At 36.5% G+C, this 15038-nt stretch overlaps 1 protein-coding gene across 1 annotated transcript in view; it reads right to left on the reverse strand.

The window, feature by feature from the left end:
• Positions 1-14345, reverse strand: part of LOC121322169 (collagen alpha-2(V) chain-like) — a 61586-nt gene extending 47241 nt beyond the window's left edge. The window contains 1 exon segment of the mRNA XM_041261742.1: positions 14116-14345. Within this exon segment, the coding sequence (XP_041117676.1) occupies positions 14116-14200 (85 nt within the window). The 5' untranslated portion in view covers positions 14201-14345.
• Positions 14346-15038: the final 693 nt, after the last annotated feature.

Below are 15038 nucleotides of genomic sequence, written 5' to 3' on the forward strand. Positions count from 1 at the left end.
CTAATTTACCTATTTATTACATTATTATTATTTTAATAAAAAAAATAAAATGCTATCATGCATATTCACCATTGTATTTCTAAGACAACCCAGCAACACAAATTGTCTGTTTCCCAGGCAGAAATCTTTCAACATTGTTTTTCTTAACTAGTTTTTGTAAGGCAACACAAATTATTTGTTTCATTGACAATTAATCACAGCAGAGCATGTCACCAAATCTTCTTTTTCTGTGTGAGAATGTCGTCTGTATACATTACAACAGCTATGTTTATACATATGTGTACAATGTTTATAACACAACATGAGTAATGACGAGAAAAAGAATGTTACATAGTCCCTTTGGAAAAGATGAACAAAAACACATGTTTGCTATGTTGATCCAAGCAGATAACCCAAATTAACTGAAAGCATCTCGCAAAAACCTCTTCTCAATCCCCAAATGTCCTCAAACTGCAATTACCAAAGAGCATAGCCTATGGGTTAGTCCTGGCAGTGAGTGGTTGTGGGTTCACATACAACAAGCCAGCATGATAAACAAATAGATTATTTATTTATTTATTTATTTCAAGTGTATGTTTGCTATTCCAAATACAAATTGAGTGAAACAAAAAGGTTTATATCTTGGTTGGGCTATAACTTCCCTTGTCCTGTACACAACCTTCTCATTTTCTAATACAGGCATAAACAGAGCAACAAACAGAGTTCAGTAACGTTGACAGGACAACATTTTCAAAATGTTCCTGCTTGGTACAGATTGCTCAAAGCAATTGCAAGCAAATGTTGTACAGTAGCTGCCTAGTGAAAGTAAAAGGTAAGAGACGACAGAGAGCAGCATTCACTAGATAACAAGAATGAACCACAACATCCATTCAAACAAAATACTTTGAACATAAAAAAAGAAAGAATATTTATCAGCAAACTTCTGGAACCTGATTATGTTTTCACTCATCATTTCTGACTAGGATCATTTTCCTGTTTTTTTTTTCCAGTATAAATACAACAGTTGTTTTTCTTAAATACATTCAAATACACTGCTGTGACAATAATTGCTCACTGCTTCTTCTGAGAAAACAGTACAGGCCATGTTTATTCCGCATATACCATATAATCAGTTTTGTTTAATAATTAATAAATAGAAGATGTTCATATGGATACTGCTTTTTAGCAAATACTAAATACATATTTCCTGATGAAATAGCTTTATTCTATTAAAGTAAGCTAATCGACGGAACTACAGAAACACACAAGATCTGTAGAATGATTAAAGTTTTGGGCTATATTATAATTATTTATTATTGTATGTCATGTCAACACAATTGCACATCTGGCACATTTTGATGTTAAGGGTTAGTTTTCAAGTTAAGCTGCTTTTAGGCTGATTGTGTGGAAATGAGATAGTATAGGAGGAAATTAATCTGGTAGGAAATTAAATATTAGGAAAATGTAGTGTTGATTATATAACGTTTTTTTTCAAGGGTAAGTAGCGGGGTTTTGAAAAATATAAAGCTACACATCCCCACATGTTGCTATAATTGTTCAAATAACGTACTGTAACAGGGAGACATCTGTGCTGACTCGCCTGGCGTGTTCACGGGCTGCAGGAAGAGGGGTGGTGGAAAAGTGGGTGTGTAGACTTTCCCCCTCTCTGAATGGCTGAGAGGCGCGTCTTGGGAGATTGTTAGCCCTATAAAGTAACGCTCCGTTGTTTCCTCAGCTCTGCCCACTTAGACGCACCAAGAGTGCGGAAGCTCTGATCCAGGACCGGAGAGAGAGAGAGAGAGAGAGAGAGAGAGAGAGAGAGAGAGAGAGAGAGAGAGAGAGAGAGAGAGAGAGAGAGAGAGAGAGAGAGAGAGAGAGAGAGAGAGAGAGAGAGAGAGGAGAGAGAGAGAGAGAGAGAGAGAGAGGAGAGAGAGAGAGAGAGAGAGAGAGAGAGAGAGAGAGAGAGAGAGAGAGAGAGAGAGAGAGAGAGAGAGAGAGAGAGAGAGAGAGAGAGAGAGAGAGAGAGAGAGATAGGGGAACCCTTGGGCAGACCCCAGCGTATTGTGAAAGAACAGGCTAGTTAGCCTACAGAGTAGGACGTTGATCCGGGTCGTGCGGGTAGCGGCGACCGGCATAACGCTGCCGAGTGCAGTACCTTTTACTTGTACTTTTATTACTGTCTTATTTTCCATTGTTCTTTTCGCCTTCTGTTTTCATTATTATTTCTTTGAGCACCTGCGAGTGCACTTGCTGTTCACGTACCAGCTGTGGTATTTCCGTGGTGCTGTCTATCATCGTTGATAGGCAGCCCACGGTCAACAGTGCCCTCTGCCGGAAAAAGCAAGAACTGTTTGAAAATAAAACTGGGCACCTGTGCGGTGTTTTCAAGTACACCTGTCTGTCTCCTAGTCAGTCAATTACCCACACCCCTTCCACACGTACCTTTATTTTTTTTTTTTCATTGTTAGCATCCTGAAACCTTTTTACTCTTATAACTTTAAAGCCTTTTTTCAAAGCTCTTTTCAAAATGTCCGTCATTAAGGTCTGGCGTGTTGGGGTTAAAATAAAAAAAAAGACCACTAATGTAGGTGTACAACAAAGAAAAGGAAACGAGACTAACTTGTCTCTTTTTTTGTTGAGGAAAGTAACTGTGATATTATTACTCAAAATAAAAATCTAACGTGTTATATTACCTCGTTATTGACAAAAGTAATATTATTACAGTATCGCCTCACTTAGGTAGTGAGTTACCCCAACTCTGTTGCTGCAATCTCATCTTTAATACTTTTCAAATCCTATTACATTTAGTAACCTGACAATACTGTATGTGCAACTTTCTCTGAAATACCTGATTTACTCTCTGACTTATCAACATAATGCAGAATCCAATCTGTTTGCATGACATCAGAGTCAACTAGTGACATGCATACTACAGTATAATTGACAATCAACATGCCTTTGGTTGCCTGCAGCCACCAGACAGAGAAGATTGGTGGCAAACCCCTCGTAAACATTCTATGATTTTGTAATTTACAAGTGTTTCCTGCCTCTAACCTCTATTATGAGATTAGTTTTGAATGTAGAGTCTATCTATCACCTTAACTTCAGATGTATGTTTTAAATTTCATTGGTTTTAAACCAATCAAGACAGTCAAAGCCATAAAAAGGCAAATATCTTATCAAGAGTAAATGGAAAAGCTCAGGTCACAGTCACTGATCATTAAAAAATGAGACTTGAAGGAATTGCATTCTCTCTTTTGAATTGGCTTAATAAACAAACATGTAAATACTGTAATTTCATACTTTTTAATTTAGCCTCCTGTGAACTAAAAAAAAATGTAAAGTATAATGCCATATATATATATATATATATATATATATATATATATATGGCAATGCGTGTAGCAGGATAGGGTGGCCTGCAATATAAAAATGTTTTTTTCGTAAAGGGGCAGAACCCAAAGTTATGGCCAGCTTGATTACATATGTTGGCAGCGATTGTGGAAGCCCCTACGACCGAGAAAATAGAAAGCATTGAAGAGTTAATCGCCAGGATCAACCAGAATGCCACTGCTCAGTTGGAGTAGAACGAGAGGTGGAGACTGGAGCTAGGGCTGCTGGAGAGGGAGCCGAATGAGTTGGAGCTGCTGCTCCAAATGTGGGAGCAAGCAAGAGAAGCCCCGCTGTGTCCAGCTCAAGCAACCCAGTTGTCTCCTGAACCAGAGGAGGAGGAACCATTCCTGTCACCGGAGACACCGGCTGAAGTCAAGGGGGAGGAGGTGAGCAACGCACCTCCAACAGAGCCTCAGCAACAAGCTGGGGGAGGCACTCCGGTGCTGTTAAGTGTGGTTCTGTACCCCAGCTGTAGGGACACAAGTCCGGAATGTCCAGACCTCCCTACACTGGACCTTATACCCAGGTCGCAGCACTGCCATGCACAACTGTGCTCACAATCCCCAGCTCCGTGGGCGTCAGACGTTGGGTGCGCTCCCCCTTCCTTCCACTTTGTTCCCCTCGAGGTCCCAGACGTCACTGCGCAGGTCCCGAGCGACCCACTTCTGCCTGTCACTGCTTGCTCCCTGTCAAAGGCTTGCGTTTCGGTAGGCCATGACAAGCTGTCCGGGTCCCTTCTTGCTGGTGTGTTGTCCCTTCCTGAGTGCTCCTGAGGAAGGACCAACCCACCCTCAAGCCCGCCCGTGGAAGAGGGTGAAAATCAAAGATTTGGGACATGAGGGGGGATGGTCCTTTAAAGGTGGAGGGAAGTGGCCGTTAAATGGCCAGTGTCTTGTAGAGACAAGGGGGGGGATGTGTAAGATAGCAGGGAGAGGGTCAGATTCTTCACTGCTAAAAACATGTGTAAATGCACGTTTGTTGAACACCTGGGCATGATTGTAAATTAGAACCAGGTGCAGGGTTTAAAAAGAAAGCAGTCAGTCTGCTCAAGGCTGCTGCAGTGTGAAGAGCCCGGTTGCGTGTGCAACCGTAAAAAAGGTATTGTGTAAAACTGTCTGTTGAGGTTTGTGGATGGTGAAACAGCTTAGCTGTATAAATAGCCATTCCAAAAGTTGATTTTAATTAATGCAAGAAAAGTGAAAGATACCTCTATGCCCCGCTTGAGTAATGAAGATCGCCTGGTTGCTATCGGTATGATTGAAGGTGACCTGTCTGTGACAAGTTGCCAGAAGAATGAAATGTTCTATTTCAACAATCAGCAGACTAGTCCAGAGAAACCAGGAAACCGGCTCTGTGAGGGACAGGCCACATCCTTGAAGGCAGAGGGTCACCACACCTGCCCAGGACTGTCACATCTAACTAATCCATCTGCATAATCAGGTTCAGACAGCAGTGGCGACAGCATGAGAAATTCCAGGAAGAAATAACCCGCGCATCAGCAGAATGACTGTAGCTTGCCATCTGCATGTCTTCTCTGGGCCAGAGAACACCTGAGGTGGCGGCAGAGAGAGTGGTGGAGTGTTTTATTCACCGATGAATGCCGTTTTGCCCTTGACAGACCTGACAGAAGACAACATGTGTAGAGATATCGTGGTGAGCATTATGCTGACTGTTGCATTGTTCAAGCCAACCGGTGGGGTTGTCTCCTTTAACACAAGAATGCCTTTAGTGCAAATTGAGGGCAACCTTACTGCTCAGCGATACATTGAAAAAGTCCTTGAGGCGACAGTCTTTCCATTTCTTTCCAGCAATTCCGTAGGTGTGTTCAAGTGCATGTAACTCAAAAAAGACACAGAGCTAGGAACATTTCCACGTGAAAGAAGAGGATTGGGGCTTTCCAATGATATCTCATGTGCCCAGATGTCATGTTCCCAGAATAAACTACAGTGTCCAGAATGCAGTGGTGCCTTCACTTGCTAGGAGAGCATAAACAACACATTGTATCAAACGATGGCTAGAAGTAAAGGAAAAGCAAAATAAAGAGTTCATATACACATTTTCATTCATTCATTTACTCCAGTTGTTAGTTATATGTTGTTTTATTGCTGGGGTCTGGTGAGTTTTCCCGACGTGTCCTTATGAGAGTTAAAGTTAGGGCATAACTAAACATTTCTGCGTTCTGTATCGGGAGTCCTCTTTCAAAGCCTTAGAAATACAATGTCTATAAAAGTATATACCTGTACCTATACAGATAATATAAGAAGAAGACTGTTTTACCAGCTAGGCCTGTACCCTCACATCTCCCATCAGGTGACAATTTACATCACAAATCGTTGTTTGTCTTATCTACAACTTCAGTACAGTGTTGAGTTATTCTGTAGAGCTGTTACTTCCATAGAAAACCTGAAGGTCATGAGTTCAAATTGGTACATCTTATTTATTGCAATGAGGCACTACTTCCAACGTATGGTTTAGGTCAGGGCTTCTCAAACTCAGTACTTGAGACCCCCTGTGGCTGCTGCTTTTCATTCCAATCGAGCTCTCAATTACTTAATTAGACCCTTAATTGAACTGATCATTTGCTTAATTAGACCTTTTTACTTGTTTTCAGCTCTTGAACAGTTGCATATTCCATGTTAGCTATAACATTTTATAAGTAGCTTGAACTGCAATTGTTTAAGACAAGTAATTGAGAGCTTGGCTGGTATGAAAACCACAGAGGTGATCCCCAGGACTGAGTTTGAGAACCTCACATTTTAAACCTGTTTGTTTTGGTATCATATAAGTTATCTAATGTTGTTTTTATGTTACTGGTGTTAATAAAATGGTTGATGTAAGCACAAAGGAAAATAAATCATTCAGGTCTATATGTTGCATGTAACAGTCACACATGATCAGACAACAATACAGTTTATATAAAATAAAAGTTCAAGTTTTAAAAAACAACACACTTTCTTTTTTTTGTTTCAAAGTAACTGCAATTTCCAAGATTTTTTAGGGGTTTCACTGACATGCCATTGATAACACAATCCTAACTCAGCTCTCTAAAGAATTCAGAATTAAATCGAGTTGTTTGGTTTCTAAATGTACAAATTGCAACACCAGAAAAGGTCCCTTGATGTTGTATTGTGATGACTTGTAAATCTGCAAAAGTAAAAAAAAAAAAAAAAAAAAAAACAGTAAACTTCTAAACCTCGGGTTATCCCTTCCAAAACCACTGCTGGGGAATGGACTAAAGCAAAAGTATACTAAATAAATACAAATCTTTTTGTTCAGACCTGGATTATACAAGGCCACTTAACAAATTCAGAATGTATGTTCAGTCACCCCAATAAGCTCTACCCCAGGGCCTTAATCTATAAACTATAAAAACAACTTTGATTAAAAGTATTTTCACGACATATGTCTGTTCTAAAGTTTCATGCATTAGGCAATTTTTACTCAAGACATTTTTTTTTTGTTCTAGTGCTATTAGAAGATTGTTACTTATAACCAAAATAAAATAAAAAAAGACAATGTTGCCACAGCTTCCACATCTCTCCATCTTCAGCACACCACAATGACTCACTCAAGATAAAGTCTCAAATGTTAACCAAATTAGGGAATGTTGGCTCCACAGGATAAAGGAAATTCCAGGATGACAGTTCTTTCTGACAAGCAGATGCAGATGTCCATTACGGAAGATAAATGGAATGATGTCAGACCTAGGTGGGATCAGTGTCCAGATTTGGAGAACACAACTAACAAGGTTTTGCTTAAATAGAATTCCAAATAGCTGACACTATCAACACATATGATAGTAACATGTATACTCTGCCACTGCTTCTGATGAATGCCCTAACCAAGTTACACCACATTTAGATAAGCAGCTCTCCAGATACAGAGAAATGTTAAACTCTGAAGTGTATTACTGCCTGATTTGCAGTTAGTATATCACTAAGTCCGAAAACAACGAAATTTTTTTTTAAAAAATGACATTTGACTTACATTAATGGTTTGATTAAAAAAATAAAATACATATATATTTTGAATGTAACTTGCCTGATGCACACTTGTGCAATACACATTAGAGAGTAAAGTAATAAAATGAGACAATCAGACTGGCACATGAATATGTAATCAGGTTAGAAGTGACAGCTTCTACTTTTCATTACATTCTTGATCTAAAGTATATGAGATATTTAAAGAAAATCGTATGCTTCCCTAATTATATGTTAGAAACTATTTTCCTAACATATAATAAGGAAAGCATATAAAACCACACCCTGCCTTGATTTCAAATGGTTTTGAAGTAGCTCAGTTTTAAATCTGTTAACGGAAATGTTTATAAAGCTGTCATTTAAAAAATGACCTTACCCAGCAATGAAGTCTGATAAAATGGAACAAGACAGAATCCCAATTTGCAGCATGACTAAAGATCTGTTACTTACTTTTTCTTCCAAATCCTTAGAAATACGCCACCCATCATCAATCTGATTTGTTGTTAATAAGCCCACTGAGTTCAATAACATGTCATTGTATGGCAGCAAAGCTTTAGCCTTAAAACGTCCAAGTGGAAACTTTTTCAGAGGGTATTTTTTGTGGTTCTATCCAAGACATGGACTTCAATCTGGATTTAATTTTGTACTTGAGAAAGGTTATGCATTTAAAAAAAAAAAAAAAAAAAAAAAAAAAAAACAGGAACATGTTTTTCAAAGAACACAGTCCTTTCAAACGTTGTTTAAGTTGTGTGACATTCTGTACTTGAGAACTGTTCAATAAAGTACATAGTTATTAATATCAGTGTAGTCCACAGCATCAACAATGAACATTGAGTTGTTCAAGGACAATGATGCCAATTTAAAAATCCTCATAAACAAAGAGAGTAAAAAAATAAATAAATAAAAAACAAGCAAACTGATACACAATCAGGTTTACTGTAGTGAATTTAAATTGACAGGTATGTGCTTTTTCTATATAAAGGGCACAATGTCATATTGTGAATCTGTTGAAATGTAGTGAGCCCCACACACACAACCGTTTTCATTGCAGCTTCGAAAGGCAATCCTGCCCTGGAGGGTGTGTCGTACTGTAAATATTACTCTATCATCTATTGTAAATGCCTGGAGCATAAATTTTCTTGCAGCAGGTCATGACCAGGGCACATTCTTGTCAGCCCTGGACCTTTGACCCATCCGTCACTTATATATACATATAAAAAATAATCCGATTTTTGTCCAGGCATGTCACCTGATCAAATAGAAAATTAAAGTTCTGCCAGAACTTTAATTTAACAGGAGGCTCACTAAAATGTGAAATTGTCCTTTTTACTAATGAACCCCTAGAAAAAAAAATAATTAAATGAAGAGCTTCAGAAAGCCAGTGAGGGAGTTTTTATGCCTTTCTTAGAAAACCTGAAACCTAAAACAATGCTAAACTTCCAGAGAAGTATTCAGTGTTCTAATGCTTTTCTCTGTGAAGGTTCTGCTTGTTAACCATGCCCCCTCCTTTTGGTGTTTGTTCAAACAATTGTTGGCAGCAATGGAATTTATTTTGACAGATTTGACAGCCCTGCACTTAGACATTTGGGTATTTAGTTCCAACATAAGAAACGAGTGGCAGGTCCCACAAGAATCAACGGACACAACATTACTTAAAATAAAGCAGAAAACACTAATAGTTTCAAGATTTCCACCACAGAGGGTTACTTTGGAAAAACAAAAATGCTTTACCCCACAGTTTTTGAAAAAAGTTCAAACCAAAAGATTGAAAATCTTAAATAGTATTGGTAAAGAATTGCTTTTGTTAAAGCTTAAAGTTGTATACAAATTAAAAACACTTATATGTTTCTTAAGCTTTTATTAACGCCACTAAATATTTGACTCTGCAAATACAGATCAGAAATACTAGACAACAAATACTAAACACAGTTAAAGGATTATATCTCTAAGCCTCTGTAGTTCCATTGAATATGTATTCAATTTTAATAAATTTACTCAGACTTAACTGTTAGGCTTATAGTCATACAATATATAACAAAACATGTATGATTATTTGCTAAAACAAATTTTAATATTAAATTCAATTTTATTTTCCTTTCCACCGAAAATAAGGTAGTATCCTTTTGCAAAAGGTACACTAAGCTAAATACTAAGCTTAATTCAGACTTTGCACAGTACAAAATAGCACTCACTGCTACAGTATGGTTGCAAATATGTTAATTATGTATGAGATCCTCATTATCTCAACATTGGCGGATCATATTCATTTAAATAGAAACAGGTGTTGCTAAACTTCAAAATGGAGGTGTTCAGAACACAGAACACAGTTAAAAGAATAAACAGTGCATTTATCAAGATTAACCCTTTATTGATACAGTTATCACATGGTAAAATGAATGAATAGTGTGTAGTTCTGGAGTGATCAATGTAATAAAAAGTTTACAATTAGCTTTGATTACCCAGAAGTGTGGCAGTAACACATTTCTGTACATTCTGAAAACTGAAAGGAGCTTAAACACTGTTATGGCTCAATGTAATTAAAGCCATTTACTTTTTTTTTTTTCTCACAGTTTGATCCTGCCACTAATTGCAAAAACTGCAAAATTACCACTGTTAGTGCAGACACGGTATGTATCCAATACCCCTGATCTGTAATCAGGTGTAATGCTATTGAACAATTGACAAATACTGCACTGCAGTTTTTATAAAATCTAAAATCCTTCAGAAGTTTATATATATTTTTATCTCTTCTATGAGTTCCTATTTTATTTTTTACTGTAACTAAGGCAACACCGTCTCAGCTATCAAACATTTTAAGCTATATACATTTTAAGTTGTAATTAAACTAATCTACCTTAATAATCTACTCAGTGTAAGAGGGTATCAGAATTTCTTATTACACAGCATTTCACTTACCCCATCCACCCCTCACTGCCCATGCTGTAGCCCCTTCCAGAGGTCAGTGGCCTCTTTGGAGGTCCAGCTAACACTTGACCAGCACTTTTACAAGTCAGAAGCTTGGGCCAAATCCATTCAAATAAAATGACATGCTTCTAGAATCAGGTCTCAAAACACCAAATACTTATTTTCCAACATTAACTATGTCATACAATACTATTAATAAAAAAAAAAAAAAAAATAGATATGTTCTTTCTCGTGCTTCAAGCATTGACTTTCATGAATAAAAAACTTTTTATAAAGAAGGTATCAATGAATCACATATATGGCCATTTATCTTCACATTTGGTCAGGAACTTGTACAGTATAACCCTCCAAATTAATAATACTTTACTATAAAGGATGACATTCAAAATCCTGCTCCTTTGACCATGTGTTATCATTTTCCATGTTCTTTGTGCTTTTTTTGCGTGCTCGTTGAAGTCACTCCCCCAACTACTTTGGAGACCAAATTTTGGGCGGGGGAATGATCTGAAAGGATTTTGTCTGGTCAGTGTCAACACTGCCTGATCATTTTTTTCCCCAATAGTGCATCTGTTTGAGTAAAAAAAAAAAAAAAAAAAAAAAAAAAAAAAAAAATATTTGTAATTTATCTTGAATATGATTCTATCACCAGAGCAGCCAAATTAGACCAGCATTTGTTTCTTTTTGTGAGAAGTTACCATTAAACAGTATTTGTGCATGTTTCACTGTATTTGCCACCACACATGTCTATTTTTAAGTGCTTTTAAAAGTATTGTAGCACTATGGCAAGACTATAACAAAGTGTAGTAAAACCTAGATCTGCATGGCAAAGTATTCTTGTAAATGCAATATATTTCTTGTGAAAGCATATGGTGAAACATTGTTGTGAAAATGGATGATATCAGATAAGAAATTGTAACAGTTGTTATTTATTCTATCTTTTAAAAAAAAAAGTATTTATTGGTTAATTTGACTGAATACATTTCTAAACTTGGGTCGAATTGTCTATGCGGCATCCAAGACAAAACTAAATTGAGGCCTTTAAAGCTTCTAAGGGCCTTGACATTTTAGAAGTTTTGCAAACCCATCATTAAAGTTATAAAAGTGATCTGCGTGGGACCATGACAAGCAGGCATGTGCACATGACTTGACTGTAACTTGATATAAATTATGTAGCTCCTAACATTTGCTTAGAATATGTTCCTAGAAACATTCCCAATTACTTATGTTCCTTAAAATGTCCACCACATTTCAAAAAACATTTAATTAATTACGTTTCTTTTAAAGAAAATAGTAATCAGCATTGAACAAAGTAACAGAAACGATTGCTGTTTGCAATTATTCATTGTATGAATTCTTCTTAATTAAAAGTAGCAGTAGTAAAACTATGCATATGTTTTCCAAATGAGAATCAAAATCGAATCAAGCTTAACTTTTCCAACTAGCTCAAGCTGCACTAAAAAATACATTTAAAAAATACCCTAGCAACTCAAGCAACAAGTGTTAGCCTCTTGTGCCTGGTAAAATCTTAAACTGAATTTTTTTTTAGCCATGGGTGCGTCTATATTTTCTCCTGGCAATGCTTTTGCCAAATCAGCAACTTGTTTGTTTCGCCACAAACCACAAGCTTTTTAGATATCTTAAAAAATAAAAAAAAATAGAAACTATGCATTCCCCTCTGCCATAAGAAGCAAAGTACTAAAAACAATCAGACAACGTGAAGCTGGAGACAAACTATGGTCACATTGAAAGAGAAGAATACAATTCTTTGTCCAATAAGTATGAATTATCCCCATGGAAAACCACAGCAACAATTCAGTAGTGTAACAAGTTACTCCACAAGCACATTAGCAATAGGTTGTATTATAAATGGTTTCAAATTTCTTAACTGTTGGGATGTGACCTATCCTTTTACTACTTTAGAAGTATTTTTGAAAAATATATAAAATTCCTAACATACAATTTTTAACATTGAAATGTGTTCCTGCTTGTGTCACTCTTACAGACGTGACTATTTATATTATTTTTTAGTGCCATATGGTCTTAAAATAGACATCCTTTCCCCTCACCATCTAGATGGCTGCACACCCAGAGTATCTCAAACAATCTTTGCCACTTGCCACTGCTTTGCATTGCCACTATGCATTGATGTGCTTGACAAATATGTGTCATCTACAGTACGTTATTCTTTAAAAGAAAACACAATTTTTTTTTTTAAACACTGGTTATGCACTCTAGCTCCAATGGGTTTATGAAAATGTTCACATATACCAATAACCAGATGAAGAGATGTTTCCACATTCCGTTGAAAGTAGAGTGAACTTCAAAAGCACTAGGAATTACAAAACAAAATACCTTACAGCATATAAAACAAGCTTTAAAAACAGATGACTCTTGAACATGTTTCAGTCTTGGTTCACAGCCTTACACATCCAATAGAGAATAAATAAAAAATAATCAGTAATGACATTGCTGCGTGCTGTTTTATTCCCTTGTAGCTATCTACCCTCTTGGATTCAGATCTATAACATTTTACTGTTTGCATCTTAAGAGGTTCTACCAATGCAGAGGTAGTAGATTGGACTCCATATACAATTTTTTTCTTTTTTCCTTTATAAATAATAAACTGTGTATTATAATGTAAGGACTTTGTTAAATTTTAATCCATGTTGAATCTATTGTGTTGTAGTGTACAGCCATATGAAGATAATGAAAAAGAAAAGAAGAAAACAAAGCAGTTATTTAACCACTAGAGGGCTCTTGCTGAGTCTCTGAGAACCACACCACAAACACATCTTCATACATTCAATATCTTAGGCTCCAATAAGTGGCACACATTACAACACTAAAATGTTATCCCTTAACTGTTTCAACAGTTTTGCAGCTTGGTGGTTCCTTATGGAGTTTCCAGATTAAATGATGACTTATCCTATTAGAAGGCCAACATTACAGGTAAATGTATGACATCATTGCACTATTTGTAAAGTATTCCATCATGTGCATTTTTCTATGCTTGCTAAATGTTTCCAGCTAACCTCACTTCAGTTTTTTTTTTTTTTTTTTTTTTTTTAAATCACCACATATATTTTTCTTCAGTGCCTCCCAACATCTGCATAACATTAATGCATTAGCTGTGTGTCAAGGCCATGTTAGGTCCTGTACTGTTAAAGGGTGTACAGATGTTCCCTTTGAATTATAAAATAGAAGGGTGAATTACATAGCAGGACCAAAGAAAAAGAATATCTTTTTAAGAGTAAAGCTGTACTAGTCCGCAATGTTTTGCTTGACGTTATCAGAAATGCCATATCCAAATACAATTGAAAAATTAAATAAATGTAGATTTCCTGGCTGACAGCATCTTTTACTAAAAGGGACCAGGATAAAGGACTTTAAAAAAAAAGGATAAAATCCTCAGGTGCTAGAAAACTGTGACCATACAGTTCTGGAAACTGTTCAAGCTACAACAAAAGTCCAAAAACATCAGTTTGTATGTTACATACATTGAGTATGTTACATACATAGAGTACATTGAATCTGTCAGGCATACTTTGACGCAAGGGGAGGGAAAAACTGCTCCCATGTTGTATGTTTTACTCCCCAAGCAAAATGTAATTCACAAATGTTCTCATTAAAATTGCATTCAACAAGCAATGGTGAAGGGGTTATTGACAATGCAAAACCATACAGTGTGCAAAACTTTTATTTTATATAGCCACTTAAAAGAAACTATAATGTAAGATAAATTAAAGTCATACAAACATGTCTGAGCTAACAAAAAAAAGCCTATACATTGATGCTGAAAGTATCATTATAATAAATTATAAACAATGATTCAACTTACCACTTCCTTGACATTTCACAACAAAAACATGAACCACAAAAACAGCAAAAAATAGAAAAGTCCTGGATTTCATAAAGTTCACCATGTCTACATTTAAGACATGAGATTTTCAGTGTGCAGTTGAGAAAAAAAGAAGACAAAATGAAGGTTATTACAGCACCATTAAGTCAGTGTGTGTGTGTTCCCTTTCCTTCAGCACCAGCCCCAGCACAAACTCTGCAAGCACGTTTTTAGGAGTTACAGCTTTAAATAAGAAGAATGCTGGCAGCCCTAATTTTCCTCCCCCTTTGTGCAACCACAGGCTCATAATCATCCACTCACAGGCCAGTGTGTGTAACCATGTAAACAAGAGGCTGCATTTTAGTTACTTTACATGGATTACCCCTAAAAAGAATACAATATTGAAGAAAATGTTTTCCTAAAATTGTTTACAGTGAGTTACTAAAGTTTTTAGAGCGTTGTTGATTTGTTTGTATGGAAGTGTGTGACGGGGAACTCCCTGTCTATATGAATATCTTTGGAATTGGCAGGGAGGGGGTTAAATTTCTCCCTGCCAGAAAAACATGTGAGAATGTGGCTGGAGTTCTAATTGAATAATTATTGGTTAATTGGGCTCCAGCCACAGGGGATAAAAGCCAGGGGAGAGGCCTTGGCTGGAAGGTGTTTTTATCTTTTCCTTTTGGTTTGGGAGTTTGCTTTGTGTTTGAGAGGTTTTTTTTGTGTTTGAGAAGAAAGAAGGCCTTTTTGTTTATTTTATTGTTTGGTGCTAAAGCTTTGGAACCTGACCATTTACTTTCGTAAGTTCACTTATTTTTGTTTGAACCTCTTTTCTGTTAGCCCTTGTGCCTGTTTGTATATAATATAATTTTTTTTTTTTTTTGGAATTTTTTGAATTTTTGTAGGTTCTTTTTGGTAATCGGAGA

Source organism: Polyodon spathula, chromosome 10 (genome assembly GCF_017654505.1).
Source record: "Polyodon spathula isolate WHYD16114869_AA chromosome 10, ASM1765450v1, whole genome shotgun sequence".
NCBI classification, from domain to species: Eukaryota; Metazoa; Chordata; class Actinopteri; order Acipenseriformes; family Polyodontidae; genus Polyodon; species Polyodon spathula.